This window comes from Halichoerus grypus, chromosome 4 (genome assembly GCF_964656455.1).
Source record: "Halichoerus grypus chromosome 4, mHalGry1.hap1.1, whole genome shotgun sequence".
In the NCBI taxonomy this organism is placed as follows: Eukaryota; Metazoa; Chordata; class Mammalia; order Carnivora; family Phocidae; genus Halichoerus; species Halichoerus grypus.
The window spans coordinates 163998746-164022498 of NC_135715.1; the positions used below are offsets into that span (position 1 = coordinate 163998746).

Genomic DNA, 23753 nt, shown 5'->3' on the forward strand with positions numbered 1-23753 from the left:
CGCGGGGCTCGATCCCAGGACCCCGGGACCATGAACTGACCCAAAGGCAGACGCTTAACCTACTGAGCCACCAAGGTGCCCCTCTCCTAGCATTTTAAGAAGTCAAGTATTCTTGTTAATTCAGTTCCCCAAATTCAGTTCCATTCACTAAACAAGCAGCAAAATATTTAAATGTTTACAGTGTGTTTTTTTTTTCCTACACCCTTATTTGAATCAAGGTGGAACTACACTTTTATTAACCAGAATATCATCTGATCAATGTTCTGTATCCTACCCCTTTTTAATAACCATGCTTTTAAAAAGAACCACCTTTAAAGAAGACATTTTAATTGTAGTAAAATATACATACCATAAAACTTACCATCTTAACTATCTTTAAGTATATGGTTCAGTAATGTTAAGTATACTGACACTGTTGTGCATATAACTTTTAACGTCCAGATAATCCCAATAAATGTCCCCCCTCCCTGCATGAGGCAGCCACGTCTACAGCCGGAGCAGCTGTGGTGGATTTGAATATCTCGGGCAGAATATTCCCCTCTATAACCACAAAAGGGAAAGTAGTTGTTATCTTGGGGAAGTTACTCAGATTTCTAGAAAAACTTTCTGCCGGGGTGGCTGTCATGGTGTGAATTAAAAGGTTATGTCAGAGGTTAAACTATGCAATTAAATCAAGAAAGCAGATTATTCTAGTCGCTGACATTAACTTTTGGAAAGAGACAGGATTAGCTGTACTTAGTCACATATAAATCGCGTGAAATGAACAATGGGAAAAAAAATTATTTCACCAGGTACTTCCCGTGAAAGAAAATCGTTCCATCTTGCACCTCTAATTTTTCATCTTAATTCTGTTACTTCACGAGACTCGTTATCCTTTTCCAGATTTGCACACAGTGACTGATGCATTGTGACAGGTTGTTTTTGTTTTTCTGCTTTAAAAAATATTCCCTCTCTCCCTAAATAATTATCTGCAAATTAACCTTTTCTCTTACTGGAATATTTGTTGGGATCGAATACAGAAAATAGAAATGTGTAAGTGAGGCTCTTTCGACAGGAGATAAATTCTTAAAGGCCACCAGGGTATCATTTAGTAACCGCCTGGTGCAGTCCACTGAATGGGCCCCCTTTTGACCTGAAAGAGTTAATGCTCTATTGAAAGTGTGTGGATTGTCCCCAGCTTTTCTCCCTTGGAATGCTCTGACCCATTAATGGCAGTAATAATAATAATAGAAAACAATCCCACTTTGCCTCCATTACTCTGAAACTGTTAATGGTAGCCTAATGTTTTTTATTCTTTAAGTGTAACTGAAAACTGACATTCTGCTCAGCTAAAATTTCAAATGTAGTATGTTTTTTTCATTGCCGTTTTTACATGCCGTGCAGGATGCTGAGTAAGGAATAAAGCAAAGGTTTATAATTGGTCTTTTAAATCATCATAAACATTTATTTTTCCCCCCATGGCTATATCTAGTGCCAATAACTCAGTCATAAGATGATGGGAAAAACTATTTCATGATGCATCACAGCTCCTTTCTAAATTCTTACCCAGGACAAGGCAGGGAGAATAACACATGACATTTGGTTTGCTCAGAAGTTGATATTAAAAGAAGAACAAAAATAGCTCTTTTTTCATGGGGGAGCATCATCAATGAACCCAATAGTCCTTTCTTTTTTGATATAAATACTTTTTAGAAAAGCCATACATTTTTGTGTTTTTATTATAATTAACTATCAAAAGTGAAATAGGGCTCTGCAATGTTTGGGGTAGAGTTGGGGCTTCTGTTCTGGGAGGCTGACTTCTATAAAAGGTGATTAATGATGATAACCCTTTCTTGGACTATCCAAAGATTACAAGCATTTGGCACAAAGCCTGCCACATAGTAAGTTCTAAATAAAGATCAGCTTTGTTGTTATTGTTGTTGAGCCAAAACAAGACAAAACAATCCATCCCAATTTTAGGTCCTAAGGTCACACACATGTGGGGCAAATGAGTCCCACCTAGTGCACGGTACAATTAGAAAGCCCCTGCCTTGGTTATCATCCCCAGAAATAAGCATGTGTATTTGAGTGACTGTGTTTGGACACAGTCGCAGACTTCAGAGGTCTCATATTGCTGGTGGGATCAATCATGCACCTGGTCATCTGGCTTCTAGAGTGGTCTTCGCTCTTTTTCCATCCTCTCTGTCCATCTTCACCTCTGCGTGCCTCCCGCCCCACATGAACACTCCACAGTAGACAAATTGGTGGGTTTACCACCACTCATCAGGCCTCTGCTCTCCCCTCTTTCCCACTCTGTCTCTAGGACCATCTCTCAGTCTGTCCAGAGGTCCATTTCAGCTGAGAGTCTTCTTTTTCTCGCCCGACTCCTATCCCCCACTCTACATCTTACCATATTCCACCTTGTTTGGGGATGCCTTTGAATTCTGCATTTTCATTCTCCATAAGCAGATGTTCACAGAGAGATACCTTTCTGTATCTTCTTGTGATCAATTAAGTCCAATGTCTGTAATGGCTGTGGAGGAAATCACCCCCCCCTTTTGTTTTTATTAGTAGCCACATAATGACACACATATATATAGTATGTTGCAGCCTTATGGCTTTCTCATTCATGTGTAATTTCAACTGATCACAACAAAAATCCATGAGATTGGCATTACTGGTAATTTAGATATGTTATTTAACTTATCAGTGCCTCAATTTCCTCAACTATCAAGTGGGGATAATGATAATATGTACCTCACATAATTGAGTATAGACACCCAGGCACTCAGAACGTACCTGGTACAGGTAGCTGCTGCTGGTGTTTTCATCATCATCAGTGTTATATTTTTCATTATTCCACTCTTACTGATAAAGAAATGAAGCCCAGAAAAGGTAAATGACTTGCCGGACCCCAAGTCTTCCAATGCCACGTCCACATAAAAGGTGTTTCTTACAGGGGTGCCTGGGTGGCTCAGTCGGTTAAGCCTCTGACTCTTGATTTCAGCTCAGGTCATGATCTCTGGGTCATGAGATCGAGCCTCATGTCAGGCTCTGTGCTGGGCGTGGAGCCTGCTTAATAAGATTCTCTCTCTCAGGGCGCCTGGGTGGCTCAGTCGGTTAAGCATCTGCCTTCAGTTCAAGTCATGATCCCGGAATCCCTGGATCGAGCCCCGCATCAGGCTTCCTGCTCAAAAGGGAGTCTGTTTCCTTCTCTGCCCCTCACCCTGCTTGTGTTCTCTCTCCCTCTCTCCCTTAAATAAATAAATAAAATCTTAAAAAAAAAAAAAAGATTCTTTCCCTCTCACCCTGCCACCCTGCCCTTGCCCTCTTTTCTCTTTTTCTCTCTCCCTCTCTTAAAAAAAAAAAATGCTTCTTACTTAAAAATGTGTATTGTTAGCCTATCATTTCCTTGGTTTTTACTGAGAAGTTTGGGATTCACATTTATTTAGAAATTCCATTAAAGAGAAGCTTGAAAGGAACATACTCATACAACACAAACCCTCCTGCAGAAACAGACACCTCCTCCCTGTGAGGCAGCTCCATCTTCTCCCACATGTGAGGCTTCTGTGAGTAGCCACGGGAATGCAATGGGAAGAACAGGCCCTTATGAGTGATATTAAGTTTATTCATAACTTTAAAATCCAAAGCAATGTATTTAATTAGTGCAACTGCAGATAGGTTGTTTGAACCCTTGGTTAACCATAGCAAGAATTCATTTTATTCTGCTTTCAAAAGCCATTCTATTTTTCCAAAGTGTATAGCAATTAGTTGTATGCCTACAGTTAGTAGAAATGATCTGGCAAATGGTCCCCTCTTCACAGAGGAGTCAGGGGCCAAGATGAGAAGATCAGTTTGATATAATCTTCTCTGTTGGGGAATTTATCTCTTGAAAAACCCAACCAGTAACAGACTAGAACATGCTCGCTTATAGACTAACGTGAAGGGCCATTCTAACTGCTCTGATCAGCTCTGTACTTACGATCTCTTCACCGTTATAGCCAAGGAACAACCTTCCCTGTTGCTCAAGTGTCTGTCTGACCTGAGAAGAAACAACTGGTGGGTTGGTATAGAGATGAAACATTAGAGAATAGGGTATTAAGTCAACTCTTTAGGTGACAATTGAAAATACCAATTTCAAACTGGCTTTTGCAAGGAGATAATTTGTTGACTCAGGCAACTGAAAAGTTCAGAGGAGCATCTACATAAAGACAAGGCTGGATCTAGGGTCTCGGTGTCAACAATGCTCTTTCTCACAGTTCTGGTTCCTCTCATTGGACTTCATTTTCATGGAAAAGCAAGATGGCTATCAGCAGCTCCAGGCTTATCCCCCCAGCAACCCCGGTAGCAAAGAAGATGACTTTTTCCTGGTCACTCTACCAGGGTTAGTTCTAATTAGCTGTGTGTGGACCAACAGCCTATCCCTGAACCAACCAGGGGATGATATTTACTGATAAGTTATGCCTGGGTCATAGGCACACTTCTGGGTGAAAGTGGGGGGAGCATAGTAAACCCCCCCCCCAAAAAATAGGATACGCATTCCATCGGGAATGGTGAATACTGGGTAGAAAAAAAAATGAATGTCAATACCAGGGGTAGGTAAAACGGGCAGATCAGGATAGCTGGCAAGTTGTGATATTCTTCCCGTTCTTCCATGAGCTTCCCTGAGATGGAATATAGCAGTACCTCCATTTCTCTGAAATTTCACTACAATCTGACAAGAATTTCAGCACAAGAAAGATTGATCATAGACTTCCCAGAGGGGAAGTTATTAATGGAAATGCCACCTTCTTGTAACCTTGTTTCCTGCTGGCGAGGGCTCCTCGGGCTGAGGTATAGGGAAATTCCAGCATGTTGTCAGATTTCACAACAACATTAAGTGGGACTTCCTTTTCATATTTGCCACCTCATTTATTTTGTGTGCCCCCATGTTATTAGTTTTACTGCCCATTAATCATTATATATTACAAAATATAATAAAGTGTGCTTAAGAGGAGATAGCATCGGGTCTGGCTGCAGCAATCGCAGCTTAGCCTGCCAGTAGGAAGCTTAAGGGTGGCAGGTGGTGCCCCTGTCCTACCCATTCACAGAGACACATCCAGGAGCACCTCTTGCCTCCCAAGTAGATGAGACCATGTTTCTTCAGCCTTTCCCCGTTGGTCAGAGAAAAGTCTAGGGCAAGTAGCTCCATTCACTGTAAGGAAAGATGACTAATCATACTAAAAATGTTTTAGAAGAAATTGCTTCACAAAGGCCTGAAGTTGGAATTGTTAAAAGGATGAAAGTAAAGACCAAGATATTTTATTTGCAGTGAGTTCCATTGCCATATAATACAGCAGTCTTTCTTCTCCTTAATTTTTCCTATATATTTCTTCTGTGTTCTCGTCTCAAAATACCAATATTACCAAGCCATTCTGCTGGTGAAAAACTTTTAAAGGATTTCCATTGCCCCCTGCTGCAGTCTCACATTTTCAGCCAGATTTCGTATCTTACTTTACCCCTACTTATTTCCCACCAATCCCCAATACAGTCACTTTCCCTTACCGGTCACTCTATCCATCCTATACCCCTACCACCAAAGAGACGTGTCAGGTTTCTTCTCATGCTTTTCCTCCTTTGTGGAGCTCCTGCTCACCTCCTACTTTTCCTGCCTGTGTCTGATCCATCTTCAAGGACGAGTCTTGCTTTGTTCATGTAGCCTTATCCAGTGACCGAAGATCAGGGTGCTTTGTCCTCTCTGGACTTTCACGTGCCCACACTGCTCTAGCCCAGAACTATGCTATATGTCAGCATCCTAGGCTCTATAATCTTCAGCACTGTCTATTGCCCCATGACCCCAAAAGTCTGTGATGCTTCCTGGCTTGTCATTTTGTTGATGGTGTAATGGGTTGGTCTGGGGGAGAAGAGTCACCCAGCTCTTCACTTGGCCCAGACTTGGGTATTCCCAGCAAGTGATTTTAGAATTTGGTTTCTTTATGGAAAATACATCTGTAAGAAACAAGGCTTTTGGGCTATTGAAAGAAGTGAAGGGTGTAGAAGATGATTTGAAAAGTGATGAAAAGTCTTAAACAATACAAAAAATAATTAGTTTTGAGTGAAGAGTGAAAAGTCAAAGCTAATGATGCCCCAGGCCCATGATATATGGCTATGGGAAACAGAAATCCTCTTGGCATTCTGTTGGTTGTAAAGAAATCCTCCTAATGAGTGTAAACATTACTCATAAAAGAAGACATATGGTACAAACTAATGTTTACTGAATACTTATATGTGCCAGGCATCATGTTTGAGCTCGGTATCAGATAGTCCCCCTAACTACCCGGTGAAGAAGGTGCAATCATTATCTCTGTGTTACAAATTTTACAAATTTGTCATCATAGCAAATTGTAAAAATCTGTAACAAATTTACAAATGAGGAAATTGAGTCACGGAGGGGTGAGAGCATCAGAGGTAACACCGTGAGTATAGAATGGAACTGGGAAATGAACCTAAGTGGTCTGACGCCAGAACCGGTGCTTGTTACAGCTATTGCTCTAAAGAGTAAATTATTACTGGATGCCAAAAAAGCAGTTAATTAGTGGAGTGAAGAGAAAACATGGCGCCCATTGGAAATACCACTACTGAAGGAGCCAGGAATCAAACATTTTTATTTTCTAAGCTTTGGGGATCTATATATATCCTCAGACGGATATATTCCCTCACAAATGGGAAGGGACTCCTATTCATTATCTGGTGTTATCACTGCGTGTGTGTCCATCTTCGTTCAGCACATGGATTATAACATCTTGGAGGAAAGTAGGTACCTTATCTTTTATTTTGAGGCTTCAAAAAAAGTGGGAGGAGCTTAATTCCTGGGTTGTCAAAGTAAAGAAAGCCTTACAGAACATCCGAATGGCTTTGCCAAGTCAAAAGGCCAACATTTCTTTGTCAGCAAACTCAGGGAATTTTAAAAGGAATTGGAAGAGAATTGAGTTGAGTGGTTGTTCTGAGATTTACATGAGATACAGTACTGAGGTACCACCTCTCAAGAATGATTCTCAAGTCATCAGGGAAAGGGAAATCATAAAATATTATTGAAAATCACCCAAATTCACCTTAAAGTACAGAATTCAAAATTATCTGCAACAGATAGCTATTTCTTCAGTCAAGCATCAGATGAAGTGATCAGCTTGGGTTTAAGCGTGGGGACCCATAGAAGATAGAAATCTTGAAACTCAAGAATGACCCTTCCTATGATAGGATGCTTATGACATAAGCAGCAAGCAGAGACCGTCACCTCATACCTGTTACAATGGCTGTTAGCAAAAAGACAAGAGATAACAAGTGCTAGCAAGCATGTGGGGAAAAGGGAACCTTGTGAACTGTCAGTGGGAGTGTAAATTGGTACAGCCATTATGGAAAACAGTATGGAGGTTCTTGAAAAAATTAAAAATAGAGCTACTGTGTGATCCAGCAATCCCACTTATGGGTGTCTATCTGAAGGAAATGAAATCACTATTTTGAAGAGTATCTGCACTCTGTGTTCATTGCAGCGTTATTCACAATGGCCAACACATGGAAACAACCCAAGTGACCACCAGTGAATGAACAGATCAAGAAAATGCAGTATATATACACGAAGGGAGTATTATCCTGCCATAAAAAAAGATAGAAATCCTGCCATTTTCAACAACATGGATGGACCTTGAGGGCATTATGCTAAGTTAAAATAAGTCAGAGAAAGGCAAATATTATATGATCTCATTTATATGTAGAATCGTAAAAAGCTAAATTCATAGAAACAGAGAGCAGAATGGTGGTTGCCAGGACCTTAGTGATGGGGGATATGTGGAACGTTGGTCAAAGGGTACAAACTTCTAATTATAAGATGATTAAGTTCTGGGAATCTAGGTGCAGCATGGAAACTATAGTTAAGAATTCTGTATTATATAGTTGAAAGTTGCTAAGAGAGTAGATCTTAAATGTTCTCACCACACACACCAAAAAATGGTAATGATGTGAGGTGATAACTAACCTTCGTGTGGTAATCATTTGACGATATGTATGTGTATCAAGTCATCATTTGCACCCCTTAAACTTCCACAATGTTAAGTATCCATTATATCTCAATTAAAAAGAATGTAATGTTTACCCAGGGTAAAAAGTAAAAGCAGAGACTCACAGGAAACAGTTCATTTCTCCAAACTCCTGCCCTTTCTGAGATGCATTCATTCTAGAGCCTACTCTCCCTGAGGTGGATGGTGAGTGAAATTACTCCCATTACATAAGTTATTTTGTTCTGCCCGCCCACCCTCCTTCTTCATTTGAGCTCTCTCTGGACATGAATGTACAAGTGAATTTGGGTAAGTTCAATGGTGTATGATGCGATCTCATGTTGTATAGGAAAGAACTTTGTAAATTATAAAGCAACAAGGAAGTGTTTGTTACTATTATACTTAGCCTCTGTTACCTCTAGGACCAAGCACAGTTCTGAGCCATAAAACATACTCAGTAGACACTCATTGATAGCTGACTTAATTTGGGCTCGACATTTTAACATTAGATTGAAATCTTGCTTCAAATATATCCATAGAGAGATTGTTATTCATATTCACACCAAACCAAAAAACACACTTTCTATCAGTTCTATAAATAACTCAGTAACTGAGAATTTGAAGTGTTTTCTTTCTTTTAAGTACAGTCAGCTATCAAAAGGGGAGAAAATGGTAAAGCAAAAGTGCAAAAATAATATTTGACCCTAAGAAATACAGATACTAAATTAACATAACATCTTGTAAAAACATCTTTGTGCGTCTTCATCCAAGAAATCAATCGGTTTGAACTTTTAATTATGCTAATGGTTTTAAAGAGACTTATTAGAATTCTTTCTGTTATACTTTATTTTGAGAGTACTATAGTATACAACCACATAGGGCATAAACCACTCAACAATCAAAAGCAGAAGAAAGATGTGCTGCTGAAGCAAGCCGTACAGAGTAAACGGTAAAAGGAAAGGGTGGGGTGGCGAGTAGAATCACAGAAGCACTTTGTATTCAGAGTGAAAGCCTGTTCCCAGGGTATACAAGAAGGATCTGGAAGACAAATAGAGGTGTTCTTGGCGGTGGGAAAAACAAGACTAAAGTGCACTCAAGGAGATAGAAATGGCAGGAAAGGTTAATATTACAGAGAGAAAAGTTAAGCAAAGGGAATGACTAGTATAAAAAGAAAGGCAAAACATAGAGAAGATGAATGAATAATTATGGATAGGGCAGAAATTATTAAACCCTTGAAAGTGACACCAAAGAACCTAAGGGCTGTATTAACAAAGAACAAGACGCTGTGTGAGCGCTTGGAGGAAGTAACACAACTCTGAGGTGTGTTTCTCTGGATAAAATTTGGTTCCCCCTCACAGCCCTGGAGAAAAGGGGCATCCACATGCTGTGTACACCCTTTACCTTCACCTTCATTTATCCCTACAACAAATATTTATGTAGTGCTTCCCTGTGCTGAGGATACCAAGTCAACAGGACTAAGAAAATGATAGGTGGCATTTATCGATCCTATTGATCCTGTTTCACAGGTGCAAAAGCTTGCTACATTAGACAGTTTACTGGACTCTCAAACAAGTGTTTTTTTCCCCCAGTTAAATAATTAAAGTTGTTTTGTTTTGTTTCCTCTAAGTAGCCATATTCCCTTTTGGAGACAAGTGCTATTTATCCAATTTTTAAATTCATTATTATCTTGAATGCCAATTGTGAGTTATTGTTATTGTTGTTTTTAATTAGGTAAGGGTTTTCCTAATAAGCTAGTTGAGAGGGTAAGCAAAAGATCACAACAAACCGGCTTTTGGGAATGGGTTTGTCTGAGTTCTTCAGTTGCCTTAACAGAATCTGCCCAGAAATATGGTTATATATACATATTTTTAAATAATTTACCCATTACTGGCTCAGCCAGTTAAGCATCTGCCTTCGGCTCAGGTCATGATCCCAGGGTCCCAGGATCGAGTTCCACATTGGGCTCCTTGCTCAGCAGGGAGTCTGCTTCTCCCTCTGCCTGCCGCTCCCCCTGCTTGTGCTCTCTGTCTGACAAATAAATAAATAAAATCTTTAATAAATAAATAAGTACATAAATAAATAATTTACCCATTAAATTGAACCAGGAAATATTTCCTTACCCACAAAATAGACAATAAATGAAAAAAAGTGTCACAAGAATGTTTTTGGTGCAATAAATTCACTGTTCTTTACATTTATTGCACATAATTTGAGTCTAGGAAAGGCACCAAAATCGGGCATAAGATTTCGACTTTCAGTTTATCAAAGAAGGAACTTTTAGTAACAATTAGCTTGTGTAACAACACTTGGCAGAGATTTGAAGACTTCGGGAGGGCCATGCCCACACTCATCATCAAAGCAGTGTGTTGTATTTGTTCACCTAATCTTCCCATATTTTCTCTAGATATTTTCACTTTAAAATAGACAATGTTTGGAGACAGAGGAGGAGAGATTATGCAAATGTATGAATCTTAATGAGAAGTTCATTATTGAACATTTGACGTGAATTTCAAGAAATGATAAAAGACCCTGGGATTTACGAGACTTAAAAGAAAAATCTCTGCTCCTGGAGAACTTGGAAATTGCCAGTAAAAGAACTGAGACCCATTTGACAGCAGATAATGTATAAACCAGATTACATTATGCCCTATGGTAATGAATAGGAAACGGGGCACAGTGATAAGCTTGGAATGATGATCAATATTTGGAATACTGAGATAGGCAAGAAGGTAATTAGGCCCATTATGGACACAGCACAGATAACATAATTTAGGAAATTATACATTTGGATATTATGGGGAACTTTTTTTCTAGGCTAATGGATTTGCAATGATATCTATTAAAGCACATAAGACATTTTCCCTCTAGGGAAACTACTAAAAAAATCAAATATACAAAATTTTCAGTTAAGTGTAATCTAAAATAAAAAGACAAAGCGGGATATATTGGAGAATAAAGTGGTGTTGTGACTTCCTACTTGGAATTTATGATAGTTTTTCATTCAAAGAGTTTTAAGGCTATTAATTTCACATCACAACTCCCCATGAAGCAAGTAAAGCATTTCTATTGTATTTGCCCAAGTTCATTGCTCATAATACAGCAATGCCAAATTGATAATGAAAGCAAGCTATCTTGCCGAATTCCCGGCCTTCTTAAGTTTCATGCTGTGACCCCTGAATAGCACTGCTATCATTTTGATCCCCAGTTTACTACTGGGCACAAGTCCTTTATTTTAGAGGGAGGAGCACTAACTTAATTAATTTTCACTAAGTGCCTTGAGGGCCATTGATGTTATTGAAATGTGCAAATTAATACATTATTTATTCTTAATTTATCATAAGTATTTATTAATTATAAAGCTCTAGCTGGGAGAAAAACTTGCCACATATCTGAAAGTGAATACCTTCCCCAAAATAATTCCTTATGTTCTAATAAGAATGTATTGGAAGCAATTTCATCAATAATGGAAGATCCAATTACTGTTTTTCTGGATTAAGGTATTCTTTTATTGCAAGATTTTAATGCTACAACGGGAAGTTCAAATATTGCCAATGAAATCTCAGACTAATTAAATGATTATAGCCTTAAGGAAAGGGCAACCGAGACTCCACTCTCAGTCTTCCCAGTGATAGTCTCTAGATGCAGTGAAGAGATGGGTACATATACCCTATTTCAAAAGAAAAAAAAAGTAAGGAGTTGTTTAAAAAAAATCAGTTCAACTTTTGAATAAAAAAGAAATGATGCTATTTTTTTAGGAAGCCCTTTTCAGCTTTTTGCAGAAGGAATGGTTGTAGTTAAGAATGCAATGGTGGAGGGGCACCTGAGTGGTGCAGTAGCTAAGCATCTGACTCTTGGTTTAGGCTCAGGCCTAATCTCAGAATCGTGGGATCGAGCCCCACGTGGGGCTCCACACTTCACATAGTCAGCTTGATTTCTCTCTACCTCGTCCTCTGCCCTCTCCCTGCTCGTGAGCATGTGCGCGTGCTCTCTCTCTCAAATAAGTAAGTATAACTTTAAAAAAAAAAAAAAAAAGAATGCAATGGTGGACTCAACCAACTAAATTGGGCTAGGCCTTCACTTATTCAGATGTATAGAGGTGACACAAAAGTATAGTGACAGTAATTATCACTACTGCTTTATGAGCATAGACTATGCGGCAGATACTCTTCCATGCTGGTCCTACCATCATTTTACACATAAGGAAACTGAAGCACAGAGGGGTTAATAACTCGGGAAATAAGTGGCAGAGTGGAGGTTGTTGGGATGCTTCACAGCTTCCCCTCTTAATCATTCACTATTAATGATACTCTAGACTTTTATTCTCTATTATCTGAATCACCTGCCTGTAGGGAACCAACAGCAGTTTGCAGTCATGGGGCAGGAATCCAAGACTGAGTCAGGGAAACTGAGGTCCACATCCAGACAATCCTCCAGGAAGGACTTTCTGTTTTGTGATACATTGACATGGGACTTTCTACCTAGAAGGTGGAGGCAATGGTTTCTCAGGGTGTGAAGGGTCAGTTCTGTAGTGGCACCTGTTGACCTAGACAGTAGCTCTCTGTTTCATGAGACCACCTCTTTCATGCCCATTTCTCACATGGAGAAGTCTTTAGTCCTTTAAATCTTTAGTCTTGTTGTGTGCATCCATTCTCTTCATAACAATGTATTTCTCTGGATGACAGGGAGTAGTGGATATGTCTGAGGGTTGGTGGACCAAAAGACATGATCCTGAAATTTCCCTCTACTCTTTGTGGGGAAGGCTTCTGGGACTCAGTCAAGCGAGTCCTTCCTTCATTTGGGAACAGATGAATCTTTGAAAGTGCTATAGCATCTTTTTAAAAAATGTCAGTGATATCTCCTTATGAGGCTTTTATTTTAAGGAAAAATTTGGCGCATGGAACGTTAAGAATATTTTTATTATATGACGTTGAGAATCATTTTTATCATGTAAGATCCCTCTTTTAGCACCCTTGATAACTGTTATATCATTTGTTTAAAGAAGTTTGTGTATGTCAAGTTAGTGTTTCTGATGGGAAGATGAGTTTATCTGGATCTTAGAGAACATGGTCACTGGATGTAGAAGTCATAAGTTTAAAAAAATAAAGCTTTGCTAATAAAGTTTGAAAGAAGATTTATTCCTTGGCATAGGCAAGTAAGTGAGGTTGGCCTGGAAATCACTGAACAATCATATTAAGATTAGTTCTGTAGACGCTCAAAATGGGACAAGGAAATGCTCAAATTTGGACAGAGTCCACCCACCCTGAGACTGATAACACATGGTATTCATAGATCACTCTCTCAGACAATTGCTTAAAATCAGCCCCAGCCACACATCAACTGCCAAGGAAAATGTGAGGAGTCATCATATTTTGGGATGACTTCAATGGGATAGAGTGACTGAGGTTTTGAATTTGATTAATTACTTTACATTATCCCTTCAGAGAGACCTCTATTTTTAATGGGAGCTTAGAAAAAATATAATTTGTGTAAATGGTTAGGCTAAAAATAGACAGTGAATCTTCCCATTCTAAAAGCTACAGAATTTCCTAGGTAATATCAACCTAAGTTTGAATTGGTGAGGGTAAGACTAAGAGAAGAGGGATTAAATGTGCCCATTTATTGTACTCTGTACAATCTTTACGTGGTAGGGTACTTCATTCTAAGTGTTTTGTTGGAATTTAGTGCTGATCCCCATCAATTGATATAATAATCCCTCCCATAAGCAGTAACACGACCTTGTTCTTCTGTCGGAAGCCCTGGGACACCTACAGATGTAGAACCCTGGTCAAGGCCCACATCAGAGTCTTCTTTCACTTGGAACTTCAGTTCGGTGCCCCTGTGAAACCTTGCAGAGGCTTTCCTGATTTCAGATTTTCCTCTCTCACATCAGCCTGCCATTGCTACATCCTGTTGACTCCCCAGGAATAAATATAAACATTTTTTCCAAGCCTGAAAACCCCTGAGTTCACATTCACAACCTAGGACTCAACTAGTTTTGCTTTTAATTTTACCATGTACCACATCCAATACAGCTAGGTTGTAATTTTGGTCAGTGTCAGTTGATGCTTCTACTTTGTGGCTTCTATTTATTTTTGTAAAGTGAATTAATTGCTGGCTCTATTAATCCAGCAAATCCATGAATCCTTAATGTTCAGTTTGCTTAGAATGAGTAACACTGTATTTGTTCCTTCTCAAATACGACTTCTTGCTGAGCTTTAGATGAGCTCCTCTTAGATAGCGTGCCTTATATCTTGGATGATTTATTCACTTTCATGTTCCCTAGAATTTATTGCAAAAGGTTGACATGAATACTTACAGTTTGGGCTCTAATATAATCTCCTGAATGGCAATTAATAAATAAAAATGGTTACTATTGTTGACAGAGGAACTAAGCTTTCTCAGATAGTGTTCTTCATCTTCTTGTTTTCACCAAACTTCATGTCAGACGTCCCTAGGGGTTGATGGTGTAAAACATTTTCTGTAAACTCCAAAGCTTTTACTGTTGCTTCAATACCCCAAAATCTATGTTGCCTTTTGTTTTCTTGTCAGAAACAATCTTATCCAATTTCTGTTTCTTCAACTTACCTTCCTTCCTGAGAATATTAGAAGTATGCCTCTTTGCGGATTTAGTAGTAACATAGTCTCAGTGTTTGTGACTTGCAAGTAGCATCTGAAATTTGTACCCGAAATTTCTTGTAATTTTTTTTTCGCTTAATCTCATCTCTGTTGCGTTGATCAAAGATACACTGTCACCTGCAAAATGCAGTGTTTATTGTCATCATGTATATTGTTCAAAGTGCAAAATTGCCTCCTGTAAGTTAATGATGAAACTAGAATTATAGCAACATCTGATCTTTGTAGTTTGCCTGTTTGGCCAATCTTATCAGGACTAATCTAGACTAATGCTCTTCTTCTGGAGATGAGGACACGGTGGGCCAGTTTAAGTAGCTTGACTCATTAGAGTCATCAAGTAGAGGGCAGAGGCCAAGTTTATCTTTAGGCAGTACAGAGCAGAAATGCTGGAGTGAGGCTGCCTGAGGACATTCCTGGTTCTGATGCAGAGTGAGTGTGTAATTTTATACCAGTATTTCTCTGCTCTGTGTGTGAGTTCTGTCATCTATAAAATGGGGTTAACAATAATAACTGTTAGGAATATAGTAAGGTAATACAGGTAAAGCGCTTAGAACAGGACGAAGCATGCCATGCAATGTTAGCTACTAGAATTATTGTCATTATTCTGACTACTTTTAACATATTTAGAACATATTGAAAAGAGGCATTGAGTAAGGTAGTTTATGTACATAACCCTTAGTATGTACTCAATCTGTAGCTATGGAAAAACTGCAAAGTAATTTATTCCCAGAAATGCAAATTTAGCCTCCAAGTGGTAATAACCTCCTTCTCAACTGGAGAGGATCATGAGATTTCGCGCTGGTAGAAAGGGGCCCTGATAGAATTCCTTCCATCTTTAAAATAATCTTTGTGCAGCTGGTATTTAGAGAGCCTAATCCTGCTATAGACAACCGGAAGCCTGGCTGTGGCTGGGAATGGCGGTTGCGGCGTGGGGGAAGGGGACAGCTACACGGCCAAACAGTGCTAGTAAAAGATATTATATATCGGAAAACAAAGTACTAAAATTCACTTGGTTTTTTTTCTTTTTGGAATTATATATTACATTTAAAAATTACCCCTTTTCTAGATACCCATATAGAAATACAATTTGGAACAATAAGCACTGACACAGAAAAGTTGTTTACTTTCTTGCTTTGCTTTATTTATTTATTTACTAAATGAATTGCATTCATGATACAGTAATAGCCACTAGAGTAAAGTGTTTAATCATAAAAATTACAATCACTTCAATGTTGATTTCTATGCGTAGTATGTTACTCAATAATCATAAAAATAGTCATGGAAATAGTAAAAGCTACAATGTAGGAGCACCTGGGTGGCTCAGTTAGTTAAGCACCTGACTCTTGATTTCAGCTCAGGTCATGATCTCAGGGTCATGAGATCAAGCCCTACACTGGACTCCACAATCAGTGGGGAGCCTGCTTGAGATTCTCTCTCTCCATCTACCCCTCTCCCCCCAATGCTCTCCCTCTCTCTCTCTCTAAAAAAATAAATCTTAAAAAAAAAAAAGCTACATGGCACTTGGGTGGCTGAGTTGGTTAAGTAGCTGCCTTCAGCTCAGGTCATGATCCCAGGGTCCTGGGATAGAGTCCTGCATCAGACTCCCTGCTCAGTGGGGAGTCTGCTTCTCCCTCTGCCCCTCCCCCATGCTCATGCTCTCTCTCATGCTCTCTCACTCTCAAATAAATAAATAAAATCTTAAAAAAGAAATTAAATTAAATTAATTATTTTTTAAAAAGCTACAACGAAGGGAACACTTGGGATGGGCACTGTGAGAGAAGCACTTGTCATCTTCGAAGCCCTGTGTGTGTGTGCGTGTACAATTTCTATAGACTGCTAGAAACTTTCAAATTCATATATATCTGTGTATGTGCACATATACACACAGGCATATTTATTTAATATATGTTATCTTTTTTAAATCTTAACCACAACTTTACAAAAAAGAAAACTAAGACTCCAAGAACTCAAACCACTTGTTCAAAGTCACAAAAAGTTGGCAAAACTGGGGTCGAACCCCAAACCCTACTCACTCAACACCCCCTTTTTTAAGATGTCCAAACAAATATTTTTGGAACAACAGACTTTTCCACTACCCCACACCGTGCCTCACTAGGGAAAGGGTGACATTTTGCCCTTTCTTTTCCAGAATCTCCAAGCAAAGATTTTGGTCCAACCCTGGGTTTGAAAAAGTCCAGTTCCTTGGAGAGCCTCCAGACTGCGGTTGCTGAGGTCAGGAAGAACGAACTTCCCTTCCATAGGCCCCGGCCGCACATGGTTCGCGGCCGAGGCTGCAACGAGAGTTTCCGGGCAGCCATTGACAAATCCTATGACGGACCCGAAGAGCTAGAAGCTGGTAGGACAAAGTGCTTCTTTACCCACGTTCTTCATCTCATTATCATCTGCGAATCATAGGCAAGGATGTGTGCTTAACGACAAAGAAAAATGATTTAAGGATCACAAGTAAATTTTTGATATTAAAAGTAATTCATTTTCCTGATACGTTTTGCCCTTTGGCTTAACGAACATGGAATTGGCTAACACGATATGCAATTTATTTGACAGCGCAAATGCTAAAGAAATGTTCTCCTTCACTTTCCTACAAGGACGGGTAGGAGCACTAAGTATGCATTTCTTGACATTCTTATTTGAGTCATTAGAAGCAGCCTCAACCTGAGGACTGACTGCATTAATTGGGTAGAAGCAGTTGGGTTACATGTGTCCTCAGAAACCTCTCCTGGAAATAACCTCGCCCTGTTTGTTTACCAGCATATGGGCTTTCGGAGCCGATCGAGGTTCCCAAGCTGGCTTTCAGAGATATTCGTGTTTTGCCATGTATCAAACATTTCATACCACCGGCTGAACCACCCATTTCTCCCTCCTCCCAACAGCAAACCTTACTTGAAGTAACCAGATTTAGGCAGTTGTCTCTTCAAAGAGTACAAGTAGCCACGTGGAAGGGTAGAACTCTGGAGTGCTTTATTCATTCCTCTGTATTTTACACTTAACTTTTCTTGATCTACTAACAGTGAGTGCCCCTGACCACACGTATTGATTTTTCTCTCCGTACAGACCGTCTGTCTGATAAGAGCTCTCACTCTGGCCAAGGAACTCTGAATTGTGAATCTACCCCTCAGGGCAACTCAGAGCTGGAGGACGCGGAACAGAAAGCCAGGAAAATCAAAAAACCCAAAGAGAAGGAGAAGAAGAAGGACAAGGGCAAACTGAAAGTCAAGGAGAAAAAGCTGAAAGAAGAAAATGAAGACCCAGAGAGGAAAATCAAGAAGAAAGGATTCGGTGCCATGCTGAGGTATGGGCGTGCTGTGAAGGCCCAGTGGGCTTTGTCTTGCTTTTTGATTTCTCCTGGTGAGATCACTCCTCTGTGTGTAGCCAGAAAAAATGGCAAGCTTCCCTCCTTTTTAGCTAAATGCGTAAAAATCTCAACTGTGAAGGCGCCAGTTCCTTTCCTGCAGGAGCAGAAGGAGCCTTCCCGGGTGGCTCCCGAGGCTCCTGGTGATTCCAGGAGGCTGTGATCCATTTGCTGCAAACGGAAGGCTAACTCCAGGTAGAGGCATGGGCAGTGCTCGGCCCTTGGTACCAAAGCATTATGCGCGTGAATTAAATGCATCTTCCATCAGTGTAGGGAAAGCAAGAGGTGAGGGAGTCCCCAACCATCGCGTCTACAACACCCCCCTGTGAGTTAGAGAAGACAGAGTAGATGGACCTCACTCAGCCGCCCCGTAACTGGAGATGCATGCATGGCCAGGCCTGTGAGCACCTGCAGAAGCTGGGAGCGGTCGGTGGAGATGTCCCTGGGTCTGGAATCAGATGACCCTGTTCTCAGTCCGTGACCCTCTGCACGTGAGCTGCCAGGCTTCATGTGTTGCTTAACTTCCTGAGCCTTCCTGTCTTCACTTTCAAAGTGAGGCTAGCGGACCTGCTCTCCTAACTCAGTGGGGTTGTGAGACAAGATTTCAGATGCAGCCAGCCCATCCATTGGGCATATCCCCTCAGGGCACAATCAGAAACCCACTTTGTCTCTTCTCCTACAGCTAAATGTGCTTTGTTGATGCTGAAATGGTGCCCCAGCCAGCGTGGCATGTTCAGATTTCTCCAGGGCAGAGTCGAGCCCTGTTCTGTGCCTCCCCAGCCCTAGAGCCACGTGCCAAACCCAAGCTTGCACGCACGGGAAAGGGAGAGGGCCAGTGAATGTCTGCAAGTTTCAAGCAAACAGGGAGGATGACTGTCTCCTTTCATACAATTGCCTTCAAATCCTCTCAGGGGTAATCTTGAAGCCTCCTTGCTTATTTTGTTGGGAGCAAGAGGGGAAGCACCCCTTTCCATTACTTTCTTTACTCCTATAACTTTGCATCACAGAAAATCACTCTCTCAGTCTCTACCCTTCTTTTTTTCCAGGGGCTGAAGGTGAGGGATGGGAGGTGATGTTGGCTACCTCTTATTCAACTCTTAGGAGATACCTCTCTTAAGAATACTGGGTGGCATTTGTCATCAGATGTCTTTAGTTTGGGATTTTCTTTTTTTTTTTTTTAAGATTTTATTTACTTGTTTATTTATTTTAGAAAGAGAGAGAAAGCACGTAAGTGTGAGAGGGGGAGGGAGTCTCAAGCAGACCCCTCCCTGAGCATGGAGCCCGAAGTGGGGCTCAATCTCACGATCCTGAGATCATGACCTGAGCCAAATCCAAGAGTTGGATGCTTAACCGACTGAGCCATCCAGGTGCCCCAAGTTTAGGATTTTCAACTGAAATTCTAGACAGAAACAGAAAGTTCTATTCCATATCTGTTATTCATATATAATATATGAATATAAATATAATCTGTTATTATATATAAATATGGAAAGAGAGAGAGACAGACCTTGAAACTGTAAAATCACATTTAGGCAACACAGATAATATTGATTCCAGCAAGACAAATCTCTCAATAGATGTTGGTTTGTTTTTAACATTTTGAATGTTAAACATGCCCTTTTTCTATGTAATCATTACGATTGCCAGAATTTGTGGGCTGTGCTAAGCATCCCGATAATAATGACACACACAGTCCAAATATATAGATGAGAATTGCCTTTGAATTTATGGAAGTCAGAGGTTAACAGTGCAGGCTCTGCATGTGAAATGCTAAATTCAATCCCAGCTCTTCTGGTTATCTATCTAGGTAGCATTTGGCACACTATTTAATCTCTGTGCCTCAGTTTCCTCATCTGAAAAATGGGAATAATAATAGAATATACCATTATTATGAGAATTACATTTGTTTAGTTACATGTAACATGCTTATAAACAGCGCCTGGCAAGAAATACACACTCAATAGATGTTAATTATTGTGGTAAGCAGAATAAGGGCCCCCTAAAGATGTCCATATCCCAATTCCTGGTACCTGTGAATATGTCATGTTACATGACAAAGGAGAACTACGGTGCAGATGGAATTAAGGTTGCTGATAGGCTGACCTTAAGATAAAGGTGATCATCCTGGATTTCCCCCTGTGGCCCAAAGTAATTATGAGAAGCCTTAAAAGTAGAAGAAGGAGGTGTGACTGTGGAAGAAAGGTACAGAGAAATGCAATGTTGCCGGCTTTGAGATGGAGGGAGGTGGCCATGAGCCAAGGAATGAGGGCAGCCTCTAGAAGTTAGAAAGCACAGAGGAGTGGATTCTGTCTGGAGAGCCTCTAGAAGAGAACCCAGCCTGCCAAATCCTTAACATCAGCCCATTTCTGTTGTTTCAGCCACTAAGTTTACAGTACTTTTTTTTTTTTTTACAGCATCAGTAGAAAACTAACATAGTTGTTATAATCACTAGTACTACTTCTACAATATCGTAGTAATGTATAAGGAAACAATTTCCTCTTTAAGGTGTTAAAGAAAAAAAAAAAGCCACGAAGATTTAACTAGAGTCGTCTATAAATATAAGAATTATTAGAGCTTCACATATCCCATTTTCTAGAATATTACTAAAGTAAGCCTTCACTTTATAGTTTGTTTTAGATGACTTGATGTGGCAGGTCCATGCTGTGTTGCCCATAACATAGAGCAAGCTATTCCTTTTGTTGTCCAGTGTAGGCTGTATTTGCCTGTGGTGGAAAGCACAGGTTCTAGATCCTTTAGCCATCTAGCACCTCCGTTTTGTTTCCTTCTACTGTTTTAGCAAAATTAAGATCTGAAAGGTGGTGTTTGATTTTATCTCCCGTGTAAAAATAGCAACTGTTTTCCATAGCCTTTTGCATCTGAGGTTGTAAGCATATTGGAGTTGCTGCTGCATGCACATTTTCAACAACAAAGAACCCAAAAGCTGTTACCATTAGCCAACAGATTTTGCTTTAAATTCTCATCTGTTGCTCAGATGCTATTGACTTAGTTTCTTATTTAAAAAAGATTGATTGCTTTAAGGTTCTCTAGGAAGTAGATGTGTGGCTTAAATATGTATTATTTTTTTCCATTATCTGTGTTTCACAGCCACTCCCCTGTCATGGGGCTTTAATGCAGCTTGTGCCATGGACAGTGGCACCTGGCCAAGGGCAGGAGCGGGGACCAAAGTCGTCTCCCTGTCCTCACCACGCCATGCGTCGTGGAAGTGTGAATGTGGCTTTGCTCTGGCTTGTAAAAAGCTAAGTGTTGTGTGCTTTTCTGATACTAGCCAGTCCATTCGTGTTAATATGTAGTCATACAGTTTAGCTCATTAGTTAATTTGACCTCCTCCTGATCCTTTTGAAAACATTATGGGGATCTCGTTAATTCGTATCTTTAAATGTGTGGTCTGGTTCCAGTGTGCTTAATGCTTTGCTGATTTCAGAATTACCTCCTCGTAGATTCAGCTGTGGCTCTGCCACAGCCATGAATTATTATGGAAAAATATGCAAGTCAAGAACCTACCAACTTTGTTAGTTTCCCTGAATCCTCTGTTTACCTGCCTTTGAAAGAGGACATTAGGGGATCAAGATGCTTCCATTTTTCCATCATGTGTTTGGCCTCCTGAGGGCTTGTACTCTTCATGGCACTAGTGGGTAGAAACAATGCTTGTGGCTTCTGGCAGCCAAAGGGTGCAGCTCAGACCCCCTCAGTAGACAAGCCAGTTGCTACCAGCCCTCGGCTGTTTTCCTGGGGTCTAGCAGATCTTTTCTAAGTACTGAAGAGAATATCCTTCGGCTAACGAAATTTTGCCCTGTGTAGAGCAGAAAGCCCAGCATTAAGTCCCTGATTTCTTAATTGTTTAGTAACCATGTGGATCTTTACATTCTTTAGACTGAATTCTGTCCCAGGTCTGTGTTTAAAATCTATTCCTTTATATCATATTTGCTGTTGTTTCCTTTTGATATTATAGGCCAGTCACTTCAAAGACCTTTGAATTATCAACTTGTGCTGGACCCTGAATGGAAAACCTTGATGTTGATCAAGTACCTTTTCTATACCCTTTGTGTGCTTTGGTACCTAAAGGAATTGTGCCTAGTAAATTCCTTTTTAATGGATTAACAATAAAGTGCTACACCTGCCAAAAGAAAACTTCATCTCTGTTTTAAAAATTTGTCTGCCCATAGTCATTGATTAATAACCTATGTCGAATGCTTACTCTTTGCCAAGCACCCTCATAATTAGACTTCATTTATTCCACATTATTGAATGCTTATTTTGCATCAGGCACTGTTCTAGACCCCCGGCATACAGCAATGAAGTCCTTGCTTTTATGGGTTTTTGTTTTTGGGTTTTTTGATCTTAAAAAAGGAGGGGAAACTCAAAGACTTTTGAATTTCATTTGGTGATTTTAAAACCAAATAAGCAAACTATCACATAAACACGTAAACTGCTTGTGGCAGTGGATTTCCCAGGGAGAGGTGGGACATTGGCCTCAGCTACCTCTGGGACAAAGCACTACCTTGTCAACTTGAGGGAATCAATAGTCAATTTATTTGGTGCTGAGCAAGACATGCAGGCGGCAGCTCTTGTGTAATTTGCGTCCCAGTGACGAGGAGAGAACAAACACTAACTCAAAATGATTGAGATGATTTCGGACTCTAGTAGGTGTTATGAAGAAGGTGAAGTCAGAAGGGATGGTGTCCTCTTCCCCACAGGGACTAACTGCCTAACGGTCTGTGCCTCTGCCCAGGCTACACTTAACATCAGCAGATTCGTTATCAGAACCTAGCATGCTGTGGTACTAATGCCAAATCACTTTATGCTTTTTTTTGCAGCACATGAATATAAGGTTATTTTTAAACCAGCTTCACATAAAGCTATAACAAAATGCTAACCCAAATTCTGTCCTTTTTAGTACACAAAGCCCTGTTACACCTGAGCTAAACATTCTGAAGACACGTGGGCTCTAATCTAAATGGCTCACTTGATATGCAGCCGTTATGGGTCCACTCTGTTCCTCCTGGCCCATCGGTTGGATGTTCCTTTTTTTTTTTTTTTTTTTTTTTTAAGTAGGCTCCACACCCAATGTGGGGCTTGAACTCATGACCTCGACCAAGATCAAGAGTCACATGCTCTACTGACTGAGCCAGCCAGGTGCCCCAGTTGGCTATTCTTCATTGTTTCTTCTTACCTTAGCTAACATAGGTATACCTCAATGATACACAGGTTCAATTTCTCCATAGGGAAGACTAAATTATGAACCCTAATGGCATTAGGGGTTTTTTTTAATCTAAAGACATCAACTTTTTATTTCTAAGCTTTGCAAGGGCTAAAGCATCTATGTTTCATTTGTTTTATACTAAAACATACTATTTTATTGAAACTAAGGCAACTCTATATAATGACATCTTGCTGTGGATCATTTTAAAAAGAACACTTAACGCACGCGCGCGCGCACACACACACACACACACACCCCTTCCTCCTCCACCACAAACAACACAGACATCATCACCATTAAATTTATACTTAACATAGTGAAAAACCTGTCCCTTACAACCTCTGTGGCCTTCATGAATCCCTTTCAGTCAGTCTACTCAGCAGTGAATTGGGGATAATAACATACCCTGTCCCAGCTGTTGTGAAGTTGAAGTTAATTTACGTGAGCACAGCTGTCAGCACAGAGCCTGACTCGGCAGGCTCTACTTCTTGTCTTCTCAGCCGGCCAGCCAGCAGCCTTT

At 40.2% G+C, this 23753-nt stretch overlaps 1 protein-coding gene across 4 annotated transcripts in view; it reads left to right on the forward strand.

Annotated features, from left to right (window-relative positions):
• PARD3B (par-3 family cell polarity regulator beta) overlaps positions 1 to 23753 on the forward strand; it is a 995854-nt gene that overhangs the window by 691857 nt on the left and 280244 nt on the right. For all 4 annotated transcript variants that reach the window (XM_078071225.1, XM_078071227.1, XM_078071226.1 and 1 more), the window contains 2 exons: positions 16792 to 16998; positions 17715 to 17952. In XM_078071225.1, coding sequence (XP_077927351.1) covers positions 16792 to 16998; positions 17715 to 17952 — 445 coding nt within the window. The remainder of the gene's footprint in view (positions 1 to 16791; positions 16999 to 17714; positions 17953 to 23753) is intronic.